This window comes from Rhamphochromis longiceps, linkage group LG1 (genome assembly GCF_057381845.1).
Source record: "Rhamphochromis longiceps isolate RC_006_pf linkage group LG1, R_longiceps_female_GT1.1, whole genome shotgun sequence".
NCBI classification, from domain to species: Eukaryota; Metazoa; Chordata; class Actinopteri; order Cichliformes; family Cichlidae; genus Rhamphochromis; species Rhamphochromis longiceps.
Window position 1 is genome coordinate 4,892,463 of NC_140557.1, and position 18,526 is coordinate 4,910,988.

The 18,526-nt window shown below is 40.5% G+C and overlaps 1 protein-coding gene across 1 annotated transcript in view; it reads right to left on the reverse strand.

Annotated features, from left to right (window-relative positions):
• mmp15b (matrix metallopeptidase 15b) overlaps positions 1–18,526 on the reverse strand; it is a 34,432-nt gene that overhangs the window by 6,147 nt on the left and 9,759 nt on the right. Inside the window, exons 2-9 of the mRNA XM_085410999.1 lie at positions 16,513–16,661; positions 16,074–16,196; positions 15,443–15,750; positions 8,728–8,889; positions 8,404–8,600; positions 5,566–5,704; positions 2,345–2,495; positions 613–731 (exon numbers count right to left, since the gene is read on the reverse strand). Of these exons, the coding sequence (XP_085267125.1) occupies positions 613–731; positions 2,345–2,495; positions 5,566–5,704; positions 8,404–8,600; positions 8,728–8,889; positions 15,443–15,750; positions 16,074–16,196; positions 16,513–16,661 (1,348 nt within the window). The remainder of the gene's footprint in view (positions 1–612; positions 732–2,344; positions 2,496–5,565; positions 5,705–8,403; positions 8,601–8,727; positions 8,890–15,442; positions 15,751–16,073; positions 16,197–16,512; positions 16,662–18,526) is intronic.

The window sequence follows — 18,526 nt, forward strand, 5'->3', positions numbered from 1 at the left end:
TTTTTTGGATTATTATAGTATTAAAATCAATAAAACTAACAAGCTGAGGGACTTCAATGAGGCAATCAGATGAAGAATCCCTGTTTGCACTCTCTTAATCAACAAAGAGGTGGAAGTACAAACTGTATGCTATAAAAGTATGCAGTTTTGGTCTAGTTTTCATCTATTATTTATGAATTGATGTTGCTTTTGAACACCATTCAACTGAAGAACAGCCACTAAAGACAGCACGTTTTATGAAATCAGTGATTTCATAAATTATCTCAACAAGAGTGTGCACAACAACTCTTAATAGAAGTCAGCTACCAAGTTAAACAAATAGTGAGCAAAAAATAATTCAAATTGACAAGAATAGAATTCAAAATAATTCAATTACATGAAACTCATAAACTATAAATTTGCGTCCCTAGGAGTCAAGACACTGAATCACAGTAATGCACAGTAAAGCCAGAAGCATTTCACATGTCAGTTCAAAATCACACCCACACCCTCCCCCATCTCCTGATGACTGACCACACCCTGATTCTTTGTTTCAGGCATGTCTCAGTCTGCCACAAACCCTCTTCTCCCCTTTCCAAACACAAACACATACACAGAAACCACACCGCTCACCTCCATCATCGCTGAGGAAGGCCCCCTTGGGATTAGAGGGCACTGACGTTCCCCAGACACTGATTGACTTCGGGTAGCCTCTGTCAGCTGAGCGAGACTGCTCGTTGAAGCGCCAGTACCTGAAGACAGAAAGCGGGAGAAGGTTGATACTGTTTATCAACTGTCTAAACAAGAACAGAGCAGACGTCTTCCTCAGTACACTACATGCTGGGTCTGCACAGAGTGCATATCACAGTACCGCTTCCACAGAATACTTGTAGTTCTGTGAGTTAATATGCTGTGAGCGTTCTGTACACATAAACCTTCAGGGCGTGTATTTTCATGCACCAAAGTCAAACCACTCACTTCATGGTAGTGAAAATAAAGTATGTTTGACATGAGCTTTTCTGCACAGTGGTACGGTTACGGGCTGTAGTTCAGTTAAAAATAGTTCCTACATCAATCAGCTCACAACAAGGTTTATGGATGGCTTCTGAGTAACTGAAACATGATTTCCAAAAGGAGTAGATTTTTATTCTATATAGAATAAAAACAGATGAGTGAAAAAAAGGCTGTTCTTACAGTTTTATTTCTGCTGGTATTTGGTCATAAAATCTAGGGAGTCAATGTCTGAAATCCATCTCACATCAGCCAGGATGAGAGTGAATTCACTACAATCATGATACTGATATCATGATAGTGACAGAGGAAAAGTCTGTGGACTGCCAAAATGAGTAAGATTCATCATTTATGGAGCATGACGGTCTGTACTAGATGTCGTAGCAATTTAGCATCTAACTGGTGAGATATTCCAGTCTGGAACAAAGCTGGACCAATCAACAAATTGCTGTTGACCTTTGTAGCTGGGACGAGTGCAAGTTGATCACTAGGTTTTTCAAGACATTGCTGCCCTCAATAAAAACAGAATGCAATAATTTGCTCATAAACACTAATTTTATTAACAACAGAACACAAAGTATCAAATTCTTAAATTGACACATTTCACTGTTTCATGAAAAAGCAAATTTTGAATTTGAGGACATTAATATATCTCGGAAAAAATGCAGCGAGAGCAACAAAGGGCTGGAAATGCAAGTAGGACTAAGAAAAAACAGGTGAAGCAACTAATTAGGCTAACGGACAACAGATTGGTAACATGACTGTGTACCAGGAGAGCCTCTAAAGGCATCAAAAGGCACCATTAGCACTGAAAGTTTTCTACAGTTTTTACAGAAACAAATGTTCCCACCAGATGCCCTTTTTTTGTTTTTTAAGGGAAGAAATTATATATTTCAAGAAGACAATGTTAAACTGCATACTGCATCTCTTACAAAGGGAGGTTTTGTAGTAGAAGTGTCTGGGTGTTGAACTGGGCTGCCTGCAGTCACCAGCTAAAAACGTTTGGCACATCATGAAACCAACAGTACAACACAGAAGGCCCAGGACTGTTGAGCAGCTCATATCCCACGTCACACAAGAGTGGGACGATATTCCTCTCTGAAAATTTCAGCAAGCGGTCTCTCATGAGTCTGTAAACGTCGGTTCCCACACATTTGTGGACTGTTGTTAAACAAAGGAGATGCTACACAGTGATAAACATGACCCTATTGTGTTTAACACTCCTTAGATTAAACATTTGATTTGTCAAGTGACCCTGCAAGAACTTGCCAAAAGCAACCAAACTACTGATATCCTTTTAATGCAATATACTCACAGTTCAGTGTCACTCAGACAGAGTATAGGGCTATATTACCTGTCTCCTTGAAAGAAGTAAGTGTAGCCGGATGGCTCCCACCAGATGGCTGTATCTATTCGGTCGTAGGGAATATCTCTACCATAATCGACTAGCTCAAGTGGGTAGCCTGGTTCCAGGTTAGCCTCTCTGAAAAGCCAGAATCTGTTTCCTGAGGAGAGGAGAGAAATTTTATGTGATGCTTTCTGATGTATACATTGGAGCATTCCCCTATCCACTCTTACCCTTATATGGAAAATGTTACCACACACAATCACATTGTATATGACATATATATGGTTACCCACACATCATAAACCTTCGAGAATGCTCGTGCACACATGTTTAATTTGCTAGCAATTACGGATAAGAACAGTCCCACAAACCAAGCCAGCATTTACACACACTTGTAAATAATAAGAATGCAATAATGGATTATTGGCAAGCAATCAAAAAAAAACTCAGCAGATGTGAGTACGACATCCCTGACTACAGAGTTTGGGTTTGGCCTGTAATTATGCACAAGGAGTGGCTTGTCTCATGTCAGGCTAAAGCACATTTTGTTGCTGAAGGCAACGTTTTATTGTTTCTCACAGTATCTGACAGGGGGACTGTGTTTCACCATTACATCTCCTTTTGGCTTCATTCTGCCTTTCCCTCACCCGCCCATCCATCCACCCACTTCTGGCCCCTTGCTCCTCATTTAAAAAGAAAGCTCTACACTCAGCATCTGGATAGTACAAGAGGTTGACGCAATGCTTCCCAGGGTTCCTGCGGTGCACAGCCCTCATGTAAAATCCCATGACTTACTCCACAGCTTTTCAAGGCAATGCCAGAGCACTTCAGTGACATAAAAATCCGATGCCTTTTTTTCCCCTGGAAATCTTTTTCTACAGGGATGAATGTTGTTTCTATTACAGCTGGCCTTGTTTTGAACCAGAGCAGCAGGGAAACCTCTGGGTAACACAACAGCTGTGCAACTGGCTTACAGTAAAGATTTACTTTACCGCACTACAGTAAATCAGTACAATACAAACATCAATTCATCCATGTATTACTGTATTTCAGAGAATGCACAGATGCAGGATATTTGTACAACAGCAGAATATCGTAAGACTTTGTGTTTTGGCTTAAGCGATGAGCTCGAATGTAGAAATTGGGCAGTGATGAAAAAATATACCCAGGAGCCTTACAGGTTGATTGAAGGGCTGGTGGAGCGGTAGAAACAGCAATTTTTCTGCATGAGCAGATCTCTAGACTGTGTGTCAGGGTTTCTTTACTGTCTCCATTGTGCTTTAGTTTGATTTGTCAGGCTGGCTTTTCTGTGCTTCTAGTTTCTAGTTTGGATATAAAATAATAAACAAAAAACAGTTCAGTTTATTGCTAATGTAAAAACATGTACAGTGTTAATATTTGGTGTCTGAATTAAAACAGTTGCCATAACTATTACTCAAAACCACATTTCAGATCCCAAAATCACCAAAGGAAGAAAATCTTTTTGGGCCATTATTTGTAGCTACAACGGTCGAGACTACTATAATCCAGAGTTTATAACAAAACATGTCTTAGCTGGAGCCACAAAATTCATCAGCATTGACACACAATTTAAGTGAAACCTGTTTTAGTATTTCAATTCAAAGTAGTAGCACATAATATTGCTCATTAATCACAAAGATATGTCACTGAGTCAAAGTATCATGAAAACTTAGGATTGAGTTGAGGTGGGTTGAGAAGTGGCTTGCAGATGCACCATAAAGAGCGCAGGCAATATGAGGTTTGGAACTTGGAGGTGTTGAATGGTATCAGCTGATGTGGGCTTGTCTTAAGATCAGCTGGTTGTGCCTGAAGCTGTGCTTGTTTCTTGGCCCATGATTGAAAACTCTATTTCACAAGTCTGCAAGAACTTGTGCACAACAGTGATGAGTGATTGCTTTAGTCACCACCAGAGAAAGTAAATGCATTGACTGATGCGATGGGTTTAAATACAGGTGTTCATAATAGGCATCCTATTGTTGTGCTTGTCCCCCTTAATCTTATACTCTGCCAGTTTCCTTTCTTCCCTCCCTCTTTCCTCTTCCTTTGTCTCACTCTTCCTTTGCTTAATGGCTTCTCGCCAAATGTCATGCAGAGTCTTGCCGATGACATCATTCTCCTCATTATCAACAGCTGCCTGAAAGCCCGAAGCACCCAGAATCAAGCAGCCGAGTTCTTCTTTTTTCATTCAACTTTATTCGCTGTTGTAAAAGACAAGCTGCTCTCAGAGTCTGTGCCAAAATAATGAGCTGTTCTAAAAAAGATTAATACTCAGCATGGTGAACACATTATGTACTGTTGCTTTCTTAAGGAAGTGGGACTAAGGATATCTTCAACATTATCTGTAGAAGATAGAAAAAGCTGCAGTCAGTTTTACTGCTCATATGATGGATTGAAACTGTACTCGGGTTGTAAAAAAGAAACCAGATGTGAGGGTTTTTTTGTTTTCTATGCACGAGAGTGCACATGTTTATGTGAGATATATTTATGGTCCATATGTCCAGAAAAAGTAAATACCTGATCTATAAAGGTGAAACAAATAGAATATTTCAACTTTGACATTAGCAAGACAGACTGATTTATGATAACACCTGGACCTACACACTAGATACAGATGTGTTTATCTCACATCGCTTATCTTCTTTATCTAACTTTTATCTTTTTATTTTTTAAACTGCATAACCTGGAATTACTTTCTCAAGCCTGGATGCCTTGTTATAAATGCCCAATGCATGAATTCTTTTATTATGAATTTTGACCTTAACCTTTGACCTCTACAATCTGATCAGTTCAGCCTTGAGTCTAAGTGAATGGTTGTGCCAAATTAAATAAATAAATAAATTCCTCCAGTCATTCATTAGCACATTCGTGATTGGGATGGATGTGCGGTCAAAGGGACCCTGACCTTTGACCTCTTTTTACCAAAATCTAATCAGTCATCTCCGCTGTTTCCACTGATTGTTGGAGGCTGAAAACTGCAAGCTTACATCCACTAATATGCATTTTTCTTTACAGTTACTAAGCAATAAACTGAATTAATCCCATTTGACTTCTCATATTTGGTATCAAGGTGACATAAATCCTTTACAAAAAGAGAATACATGTAAGAATAGTAACAGCATGAGTGTGAAAGACAAGTCATCATAGTCATCATTTACAGAATAGGAAGCATGCATCCATCGGTATGTGCACCAGTATTATCTGCTTACCTTTAAAGAAGACGAACCTGCCATCATGTCTCTCATATGCAGCATCAATGTCGCCAGGGAGACCCCTCCAAAAGTGACCGATTGGCATGGGGTAGTTATCCAGAACCCTGTTCCTACGCACACGCCAGAACCAGCGGCCCTGAGGGGACACAGTACGAAAGTTTGGCTTAGTTTCTTATCTTTTCAGTTAGTTTTAAGAACTCGCTCCTAGCTGAGACTCAAGGAAATACAATGACTGCGAAGTAAATCGATGACAGGAGTGCAGGAGGGGAAAAGCTTCATATCACATCCTTAGCTTTAAAAACAATTCTATTCAGAGAACATGCAAAAAGACACAATAAGAAATATTTTCTCAAGTCATCCATGCAGTCACCCCAGCTGAGGTCACATACACTGTTGCTTTTTTGTCCTCTATGCCAAGCAAACTGAGCTCTGCAGGATAATTAGTCCAGAATGTACAATAAACTAACAATAGCAGAACACTAGCAGGTTAATAATAGTCAGTCTCTGCTCTGCTGGTTTTATCATGTTCCCTCACTGCAGTCTCTCTGTTGATCAGTCTGCCATGAGATGCACTTTAATAAAGAACTGTGGTGTTTGTTCGTCACGTCAGTGACACAAAACAAAGAAAAAGAAAATGCATATTTTTACCCTTCATGACACTTTGGTTAGTGAACACTCATATCTACTGCAAACAAGCAGCAGACAGAGTTTAACCAGCAGCCCCTCGACTCATTCATAACTGGTGAGTCAGTAGCCCTGCTTGTCCTGGATGCTATAACAGTAAAATGCTGGGTGCTGCTTCTTTCTGGCAAGCACTGCTAGTTTTGTCCTTCATGCAGGACACACTCGCAGACAGCACGGCGCGGCACAGAACAGAACACACTGGAGATGTGTTGGTGAGTGAGACAGAACAGGGCTGAATCCAACTGGATGCTCAACCGTTTGTCTGGTCGGACAGCTCCTTTCCTACAGAATTAACCATATTAGAGCAGATCTCAGTGTGGGAGTTTCATTACTGAGAACTGCTCAGTGTGCTGGCTCTCTTTATGTCGAGACCTTCTGCTGTGAAGTGGACAAAAGAAAGAAACTTTTCCTGAAGAATGACAGCACCTTTTTTCCTTTAATGAACAGGACTCCATAGAGAAAAGAGTGGAACTGGTGTGCTCCGAATTACTCCTACTCATTCAGGGAGCAATTTTGTCTGTGCAGAATAATAGCAGAGAAAACCAATGTCATATAATTTATTTGAATTTGGACGAAAGCTGACCGACAGACAAATGTTTCCACGCATAAAGCCACACTGTCCTCGGCTAAAAATGAAGAAATAAAGACGACTGTATTATAATATTACAACCTTGCAATTAACTTTCAGGCCAAGCTGGGGAGGAGTGATAGAGAGAAATTTGAATAAATGATAATTACAGCTCAAAATCAACAAACCTTGATATAACCACATGCATTAATCTAACCATGAATATATATTTATTGCTTTTTGTCTGCATTTGCTCTGATCAGGTAATTTCTATTTTTGAAGCTGATTAAGAACTGGTTAATTTTGGACAATGAATAATAATGTCTCATGACGTTAATGAAACCCATGAAGACAGACATTAACGTCTGCGATGAAACCCAAGAGTACAAATATAACTGCTTGACCATGTGTAGCATATGTCCAGCCAGTCAGATTTCAGAGTGTGTAATGACTGGTCAGTGTCGCACACACTTAAGAGTCCAAGACAGGAGCTATTCATAGACTGATCTGAGTACTTGGGGAGGGAGGGGGGGTGCAGTGGTCTGCTGTGTGGACTACAAAGCAAATGAAAGATCCCACAAGCAAGAAATATTCACATCTGTGTGTTTTTTCAGCTCTGCAAACACCCCAGATCAAGTTTGCTATCTACAGCTGCTGTGAGCCCTAATGCTTCAGTTCAATGTCAGACGTCAAAACAGCAGAGCAACATTTCTGGAGGTGAAACTGAGGCTTCTTTAAAGTAAAGCCTGCATGTCCCCTGCCCCACTCAGTATAATATCTGCAGCTCTCTTCACTAGTCAATGCTATCAACACTGGACACCTTTTCTGGCCTCTCCCATGGAAACACGTAATTACTTATCTTTGCAGAGCTGCACTATGTATAAACCAACGCCAGAAAAAAGAAGATCTGAAATGGATGGGAGGAAATGGAGCCCTACTTGCTGCTGAAAGTTCAATAAATTCAATTGAACACACAGCACCTGCACAGTGAAAAAGTACTGGAAAAGCTGATTAAATAATATCAAAATACCCATATAATAAATAATGAGAGAGGAGCTGCAGCCAATAACACGATCAGTTTAAATACTAGCATCTACAAGACAAATCTCATAAAGGTTAAGACTCAGTTAATATCTAACTGCTGCCGCAGCTAATGTTTTGTGTGGGCCCAGAGGCTCTTTAAACACCTGACCAACCCTCAAACCCTTTTAACTGTTCTCAGTCTCATAAAAGAACACCAGCTCCGTGGGTTTACAATCCACAAGCACCTGATTGAAAACAGACCCCTTGTTGGCTGCGTACACGCCATTTGTCGTAACTCGTTTCTCAGGAAAATAATAACTAATATATTGAAACGGTGGAGTTGTCATGAAAGCTCCTTTCCTGGAAGATGACTTAATTTCCAAGGAAGGTCATACTTGGAAATAAACTCATGGTGGCAGAACTTTTCCATGTATTGCTTAATGAAGCACCCTGAAGCAGCTGCTATGATTTGGCGTTATATGCATAAAATTGAATTTAATTGAATTTAATGTTCACCACTTTACAAAGACTCTCAATTTCTTAATCCGCAAACCATTTACCTTGAAGACAAACATCTCTCCTCGGAGCATAGCAACAGTGTCAAAGTTTCCCTCACAGATATTGGGTCCATAATGATCTGGCCTTTCGGTGGTCCTGGGCCTATCAGGTTGCCGAGGAGGTGTTTGAGGTGGTCTGGGCTCTGGGCGACGTGGTGCAACTGTAGGCAAGGCCTGGGTGGGACTGCTGTCAGGAGGACCTTCAGGAAGTCACAGACACAATACTTTAAACTGAGTGGATAACTGGTCACAATTTAATATCAAGAATAAGATTTCATGTCTGCATCATTTAAAAGATACGTGTGAGGATGAAAAATAAACTCCTACCATAGATCTGTTGTATCCCCCGCCGGTCATCCTCTGGCAACTGGAAGTTCTCAGTTTCCATCCACTGGTAGAAGGGAGCCATGATGGCTAGAGGATTGTTGGAATGCTCTAAGCCCAGGGCGTGTCCCAGCTCGTGGACTGCTACCAGGAAGAGGTCATTACCTGTATGAATGAGAGATAAGTTAGAATAAAAGGGGAGAGAGGCAAACAAATAAAGGGCTCACAAAAGCTAACCGAGTTCAAGTTGCACTGCAGTACAAAATGCAAGATGGAAACCCCCAACAAAGTAAACCACACCCAGTGCTTGCTTAGTGGGTTCAATCCGGTCTCAAAGTTTCCACAATCCCTATCCCTAAACATAGAGAGATTTTTATAGGCAGAGGATTTAACAAATTGGTAATATCAGACACAATAGCCTTTAAGATAGAGATTTTCCTGTTGTGACGGTTTTATTTCTTGTCATGAAGAACAAAGATGTCTGGATCTTTAGTTTCTTGGATTATGTGGATGTATCAAGATTCTCAAATTCACAGAACGCTCAGTTTGCTTGGGGTGTAGGTGTTGTAGAGTTCAGTCATTGTTAGAGTCATGAAAATGTTGTTATCAAAGTGTAAACACAACACTCTTTACAGAGTTCTGTGTCGTAAACTCAGCTTGTCTCCACAGTCACTACACTTCAGTGCACCAGCTGTGCACACATCTTCACATCCTCCAGGCAGAATGTGTAGTTTCCACAGCATTCGCAAGCACATCTGCAACTAGGGCTGGGCGATATGGTCTAAAAGCCATATCGCGGTATAATTTGAAGCATGTGGGGTAACGATATATATCGCCATATATTCTTTTCTTCTGTATAACGTATTTTCCATATTATAAGGGGCACTTAAAATCCTTTAATGTGCCTTATCTATGAATTCTGGTTGTGCTTACTAACCTTGAACCGATTTCATGTGGTATACAGTGCACAGAAATCTGGCAAAAATGTTTTAGTACGACTTTGGTAAGCTACGAAGCCGCACCACTTGTTGGATTGTCGGAGCATTACGGCTGCCGTAATCAGGAGCCCTGCGGAGTAATTTGGGTCCAAAACTCTGTCTGCTTCAGGTCCCAAAGTCAAACGAACACTGCAGCATCACTGAGAGTTAAAAACTAATGCTAAATTCTTTCATCTTTAATAAAATGATCAGCATTGCTGCTTTACCAGGTGTAACAATTAAGTTTAACATCCAGGCATTCATGAAAACAGAATTTATTAAATCCAGTTAGCAGGAAGCAGGTTTCCACCTAAACATGATATGCCATGTTCTGACTGAGAGATTTCTAAAAAACATTAAAACATAAAGCTGCTATCACTTCCAACATAAATGAAGACAGAAAACTAAACAGCAGTGACTTTTGTAGGGTTACTGAAGTTGGACTAGCTGGTATATAATTGTGTCCTACTTGACCGCTAGTGACACAGCTATCTTAGCATAATATTAGCATAATATAAACAGTGAAGCTGGAGGATGAACGCTAACGTTTTTCCACTCGATAAAAGTGCTCCTTCTCTTTGTTATTACTGTCGCCCGGCATAATTTGCAGAAGATATTGCTTATAGCCGCTGCCATGCTTTCAACCAAAACAGGCGCAGCTTGATGACACCATCAACATGTGCTATCGCAGTAGAGCGGTATAGTCAAAATCTCTACCGTTCGCCAGATTTGTATCGTTTCTACCATATACCGTTCATACCGCCCATCCTTATCTGCAACCAAGTGTAATTTTCAACTTGCAGCAAGTTCTATTAACATTGACCCTCAAACATGCAGTCGATCTTTCGAGTAATCCATCCAACTGCAATCCAAGATGGTGGAATTGGAGTTTGTTCGACCACAGGAGACCATAAGAGAATCAAGGAAGCTGAGAGACATCAAGGGCCACAACATTGTGACCTGACCAGCGAGCCCACAGCAAAACACGAGAAAGGAAGTACTGTGGTAGGTGATTAACAACTTTCAAACTAAGAGCAAGGGGACTGTCTGGTGGTAAACTGATCATTGTCTTTGACAGATGAAAAATCCCAAATAAATCCCAAAATATTAAACAATACATAAAAACTGTTGGTTTACAGACATACAGGGATGATCAAAGTTCATGAAAAAACTGGGGATGTATAACTTTGTACAGAATGATGGAAAATTCAACATGCATTCTTGAGCATCTTACACATACATGACAGAACAACGTATAACAAGTCTACGTATCTGTAACATATCAGATAAAACGAATAGGAACGTCTGTTCATTCTTTTCTATTTATCACACAAAAATCTCCTTAGATCTAAAACATTAATCACACACAGGCATGCTAATGACTGCTGATATGAATCTGTATGCATTTCTGTCCCGTTTAACCCACCAAGACATCCTGTTATCCACTGCCACTGCAATAATATCACTCTGTGCAGCTGTGACGTAGTGACCACTGCAGACCAACATCCTCTCAGAACAAAAGACTACTTTGAGATTTTTTTTTAAAGAAAAATAGAGAGAAACCAGGTTTACATTTTTCATGTCATATTCTATAAGTTCATCTCTAAAGCGAAGCCAGCACACAGCTGGGTACTTCCCTTCCAGTCAATACCTCTTTGTTGCTTTTCACCCTAGGCTCCGGCCTGAGCGACCTTTGAACTTCCTACCCATTTTGTTCACCCTATAATTGGCCATACAGATTGGTCAGATTGGTGCCAGTGACATCATGCTGTTGGGTGTACTGGTGATGTCACTGCTGTACGTGGAACAGAAGGGGGGGGGGGGGGGGGGGGGGGGGTGCTGTAGATTCCTTATTTTGTGCATCTCCTCATTTCCTCTTTGAAACACACACAGGATGCACACAGTTCATCTTGTAAGTCCAGAGTCACATGAATGTCCTCACGGCATGCTAAGCGCCAGCTAACACTCGAGGGGAGAAAATAGAAGAGGGTAAGACAGAGTGGTAGAGATAGCTCAGGATGAATGAAGAGAGATAAAGAGCCCTTTGTGAGGTAACTGTGACTACCAGTTTGAAAGAGAAAAGCAAGATTGCACTTCAAATGCTTTAGCCTGGTTAGGTTCAGCCGGTTCCTCTACTGCTAATTCACACACATACATTTGACCTATTTCAACTCCCTAAAGCTTTGTTCCCTTGTTTATCATGCCTCACACCTCATTCATCTGCCACAGGGAGACTATCAGTGTAAAAAAGGGCAGACTAAAGCACCACCTAGACAACCAAAATCCACTACCCAAGTTTGCTCTGCCTTTTGCCAGAAACTTACTCATCATCATCAGTCTCATCTGACCACAAAAGCTTCTGACCTTTTCCCGTTACCAGCTTACCACATTTTATCTGAGCGAAAGGTGTTTGAGTTTTGTGGATAACGTGTAAAAGCTGTTTTTGTTTTCCCTGCCAGAAAGCCTGATTAATCACACTGTGCGTCACAAGGTTCACACCAAAACTCTTTAGCCTAGTAAAAGAGCTCTTTCTGAAGCTGAGGTCAAGGAAAGGGAAAGAAAACACCATGATGAGTGGATCAAATGCATTTGTGCTTTATCGTCAGCTGCTGTCTATAATTTTTCTATTGATTGCTAAGCTGTGTTTGTCCAGAGCGTTCTCACTCCCGAGGTGTAACATGTCGACGTTTTGTCACGTCCCGCGGCGTTCCTGAGGAACGCGAAAGGAGACCTTCGGCGTTCTTATGGTACGCGGCGGGTTATGGCTGGAATCCAGTGCAATGACGCTCCCGCGGTAATAGACGTTCCAGCCCTGTATTCCAGCCCTAAACCTAACCTTATCCCTAGCCCTAACCATAACCTTATTCTTGACCTTAACCAGGACTTTAATGATGTTAAATAGCGTGTTTCTAAGTGATTTGAAGAAAAAGAGCAAACATGTGTAGATTCAGTCCAGACGGTTCTCATATTTCCTCTTTTTTCCGAGGTCGTCATCTAGGAACGTGGTGGGTAGCCGAAAACGTAATATGGTGACGATTTGTCACCTAGCGTAAAATGTTACGCTTTGGGAGTGAGAACGGGTTGGTTTGTCTGATACAACTCAAAAAGAGGTCAGAGGTGAGAGCTCATTTTGTTCTGAGGACCCTTCAGCAAAGCATATGCTGACTAAGGCTTTAACGTCACTCTTCAAGTCTCGCTTTTTCTTTCAGCACATCTGCTGCTCTAAGAATAATCTTCTTTCTGCACGTTAGACAAATAACCCCTGTTATGTTGACTAAAAGTCTTCATCAACATCATTTCTTTGTTTCATTGTGTTCATTTGAACTCGTCCTAAAATGGGACCAGACAAACTGATTTATTATTTCAGCCTTTTTTCAGTCCACTGACTTTAGTTACTACTAACAGCTAATCCACATATTTTTTGACCGTTTTTTTTTTGAAAAAAAGTTGAAACTATTATGCCTCAATTATTTTCTTATGCAAAAAAATTCAATTGGTTTATCCATACAGCTATCCATTCAATTGTTAGAAACCTGTATTTGTAATTGTATTTCTATTTTAACCGGTTATTATTTATCCATTATAGTTACAATTAAAATTATACAATTTTGACTGCTAACCATCCAACATGAACTTCAATTGAAAGTGGAAGAAAATGGGTGGACTACATATATGATATTTAAAGGTTTAAAAAACTGAGAAAGAAAATTGTTGCTGTTAAAAATAAATACTTGTGACTTTCAATTGTCACTCCATCAGGCACATACTAGACCAGGGGTGGGGAACTCCAGGCCTCAAGGGCTGGTGTCTTGCGAGTTTTAGAGCTCACCCTGGGTCAACACACCTGAATCAAATGATCAGTTCATTGCCAGGCCTCTGGAGATCTTTTAGACATGTTGAGGAGGTAATTTACCCTTTAAATCAGCTATGCTGGATCAAGGACACATCTAAAACCTGCAGGACACTGGCCCTTGAGGCCTGGAGTTCCACCACCCCTGTACTAGACCAATCTGCATGACCTCTGTCCTCCGAAAGAAAATAACAAAGAAAAACTTGCATGTCACATAAAAGGCTACATTTTTGACAAGACTGACTACTTAGACGCGGCAACTAAAGTGAAGACCACAATGAAATTTAGCGGCACTTTGCTTTCAAGCGGTGTAAGTAGCATGGTGCAGCAAAAAGACCAGTCTCCACATCTCCCAAGTGGAACACACTCCCACTTAGAGTGGCATTCCATCCATCCCTGTGATCCTGCAACACATCCCACACACAACTGATCACACAGATACAGGCTTGTACATGCACACACACACAATACTTAGCTGTGTGTGTCAGCTGGATATGCAGATAACAGACAGGCCAAAAAAGGCTTTTGTTGAAAAGTAAAGTCCCCATTTAATCAGCAACAGCATTTTTGTCATTCTTCACTTCTGCATATAACTAGCTTAGTGCTTGTCACTGTTGTTAAGGTTTTTAACTGGTCAACATGGGCTCATCCTACCAAAGGATGCCTGAGGGCGTAAATATGAGCATAAAATATTTGACTTACTTCGATATGATCCGTCTAATAATTTGTCTTTAAAGCCAATAACTGCTAGAAGCAGCATCTACACCCAGACCAAGCTAGAAACGAAGCTTCTTCTCTCATTAACCCAGAATTATTACATTATGGTGACTTATAGAATAGTTTTTCCTCCGGACATAACGCCTGTTTAAGTCGGTCCTTAGTGAATCCTCTAATGGGATCACTTCTTGATACAGTATTATTTTCAAAATCACATAAAAATGGGCAGCACCATCCTGATCTGTTCTGCATCTGTTGTAATCATTCAGTATACAAATGACTAAGACAGAATGGGTAAATATACTTTGTAGCTTTTTAGGGTGAGTAATAATTTATCTTAAAGTTTGGCAGGTCACCTCAGGGTCTTTTCAGGTATGAGGAAGTTAGAATTCAACCTTTTTTGTATGGGATTTTAAATAAAAAGACAATATACCCCTTCCAAGTAAGCATACTAGTACTGGCTCAAATTTAACAGTGAGGCAAATTATGAGTTTTTGACTCAGTGTAAGAACATTGTCCAGATGGGTTTACCAATGTGGCTACATGACTAAAAACATTTATGATCCAAGTTAAATTATGAACAGTTTTGATTTTTTTAAGACCTTCTAATAGTAAATGCGTTTTTAAGACATTTTGAGAATTTATTTTAGAATTTTAAGGATTTTTGTTTTTAGGGGAGAGTCATGGCTATGGCTCTAGTCAGGACAAAGATGTTAACATTATCACCTGGGGTATATTTCAAATTTATAGGGAGTTCATTAGGATAAAGACTGAGAGATGTCACAGGGAGTCCACTTTTAAAGGTAAGTGGAGCAGCCGAGCCTGACAAATGAGAGATGATGTAAGTGGCTGAGCCTTGCCAACTCCAGTTAGCTGTGGGGGAAATCCACGGGGACAGCTGTTATATAGATCCATTACAACCGGCACAACATGACACGACCAGTGATGAAAACTGCTCATCAGCTAGGCCTCCACAAAAACGCCTCAATCATCCACTTCTACAAAGAATTTAACCAAATAACACACTGTTGATATCCAAACCCTTAAGACAAAAGCCACAAAACAATCTGTCTCTTGGCAATAAAACGTTCTCCTATATTATCAGCCAAGATGATTTTTAAAGTCTAAAAAATAATAAAATCCATAATGTAACAGATTGACAGAAATCTTTTACCTTGTACATTATGGTTCCCTATGGTCCATGGTTCATCAGAGTCAAAATGCGTGTCTCCACCCATTCCAGGTCCAGGGAAGTAGGCATGAGCCAAAAAGCCCCCCTCCCCATCAAAAGGAGAGCTGTCTCCATGAAAACCTGAAGCGAAGAAGATCATGATGTCGGGCTCCTTACGGCGTCCATATTTGATGTCCTGGTAGGGGATTTCGTCAAAGCTCAGTGGGGTGACCCTCTCCCAGACTTTAAAGGCCCGCCTGATGGCCTCAAACGAGTTATACTCTCCAATTTTTGGAGTGTAGTTCTGAATACTATGGGGAAAAAGAGAGAAATAGAAAAAGGAGAGTGGCCAATATAAGTTTGAAGTAAAATGTATTAAGCATTAATGTTTTTCATTTATATGCTGTTAGAAATTGTCAGTGTCTGGAAAGTTTGAAGAAGATGAGAGCAAAGATCTTCAGACGAGGCAAGTTTGAGTTCTAGCACACTGCGGCAAATGTATACTTAATACAAAAAACATAAAAAAAGCAACATATAAAAGCCGACTTTACTCAAGCCTCAAACAGACAGAGATTACATTCACTTCCTCTCTGTACTGTACATTTGTGGCAGATCGGCTCATCTTTGTTGTTACCTGTAAGTGAGGTGCTTTTTGTTCCATTTATGTCCAGTGAGGGCATAACGTTTCCGCCGAACGTTGGTTTTGATCTGGCCTCCAAACTTGTCAGGCACACCGCAGCGGGGTCTCTTCATAGCACTGTAGGAGATGAAAGAAGTGGTGTGTGTGTGTGTTTATGTTGGGAGGATGAAGCAACCAAGAGAAGAGATGAAGGGGAGCATTACATTAAACCTTCTTGTCCTGCTATATTTTCGTGAGCAGTTTGTCTGAAGCAGCTGTCTATTCTTTCACACTACAGAGGATTTTTTTTTACCAGCATTCTGAGACAAATCAATGAATAAAGGATTAAAATGGATTGTTTAGTTAAAATTTAGGACTCGTGTGTACTGCCAGTTTATTTGGGCCTCATTAATGGATATACTGTACTAAAACACTACAGTTAAGTCATGCTGACCTTAGAGTTTGAGCGTCGATCTGTCCAGTGACCTCCAAATCGTAGAATCGCTGCATGTCGCTGATAGCGTCGGACAGGATCTGAGCTGATCGCATGGTTGACATCTGTCTGCTAGCCTGGGGCAGGTAACCGTACATCCTCAGCCATGCCTATAATCAACATTACAAAAACTGTATCATCTGGAGCATGTTTATTTGAATTTAAGCTCATTAGAAAGAACTAAATATTATCAAAAATAGCATACTTTTCATTTTAACAGCTTAGTCTACACAGACGAGCCTGTGGAACAAGAGACTTTTAAGAAGAACACAGCAACAGCTGTTTTATAAGCATATTAGCAGTTAAAGCACTGAAGAGCTAAAAACCATAACGTCTGACTTCTACTTGGCTTCTGTAACATGTTGACATGTTGCCTTGATCTTTGTGGGAAAGCTGCTCATATTTATTATTTCTGCAAGTGTACAATCCTGGTTTCCCACCAAGCCTGAGCTGACCCACCATATTTTTGGTTAAGTGTGTTAATTAATATATTTTCTTAGCTTACTTTTCCTGTTTCTGTGCATAAAAATGTCTCAAAGGCATTTGCTATACCTCGTACTGTTTTACCTGTTCACATGATAACTGTCCACTTATGTCACCTATTCAAAGTAGGTTAAACACATTCATCACTGTATGTAAACAGGGTTAAATGTGACTGAGTGTGCTTGTGTAGGCCATGCTGGAAGTTGGTAGTACACTCCCCTGTGTGTCTGTTTCCCTCTTCTCTCCGCCTGATCTAATAACTTTTACTGTGTAAACCCTGCCTCTTAAAAAAGTAAATTGCTCTTTCAAAACGTATTCTGCTGTGAGTTGTGCTGTATTTAATGCTTGGTATACAAACTGAAGAAAACTTAGTGGGGCCTTCAGCATGTGATGTATTAGTGGAGCATGAGCCCAGTAGTGTGGAGGGTGGGGGTTAATGACAGACTTGAGGGAGAAAACATGATACTTGTCTCAATCATAGATGACGCAAAGACTATTCCACCTGTTATGTAGAAACCCAATATCACACGCGTTTGTGCACACACACTCACACATGCAAACATGCACACACATGCACACACAGAAAAACCCCTCCATATTGGGGTAGTCACATTCCCAGGGGTAGTTCAGGGACTTGTTACTGTGTGTGTGTGTCTGCACGTTTGGTAACGCATGTGCTATAGCTACATCTCTGTTCTCAGCTCTCAAGATCACACCCATCTTTCACAATGCAAAATGCTACCTGATAAAGGCCTTTATTTACTTGACCACTCCTTCAGAGGCATAAACTGACTCGTCCTTTTCAATGTTTTTTTCTTTTTGTCTCACATTCATCTTATAACCATGATAGGCTTGTTACCCCTCCCCCTGCAGCTTGAGCTGGATAAGGGGAAGAAAACCGAATGATGGATTAGTGGATGATGGTAATAAACAAGCCATAAGGGCAAATGCTACTACTTCACAGTGGACAAAACAAGAAATACTTTGCCTGTTTGTGTTCTTCTATGATTAGATGAGATGAACTACCATAAAGGGAACATAACGCCTGACTGATTATTCACTCCAGGTTCTCATGGCATTTCATGAGCTCAATTAAGGTAGTGAATGACTCCTGTCACCCTTTAACTTATGGTGTTTGTTGGATCAGCACCTTCTATCTATTTACCTGAAGCCAACAGGTTTGTTTCGTTAAAAAAACTACATATTATTAGGTGCTTCACCAACGTTATACAGCTGCAGATCATTTAGAAAACTCATCTTCCAAAAAAAGATTATCTTTTAGTAAAACACAGTTAGTTTCCCCAAAACCTCACAAGCTCCAGTATTTCTGTGCTTGGTCTGGGTCTTTCAAATGAAAAGGTTCCCAGTGAAAACACAAGTAACACAAAGGTAAAGTACAGTGAGGCAAACAGATCATTATACAGCACCTGAGAGCTTTGTATTTACACTGCGGTCTATTCAATCACCAGCTGAAGTTCAAGCATGAAAAACC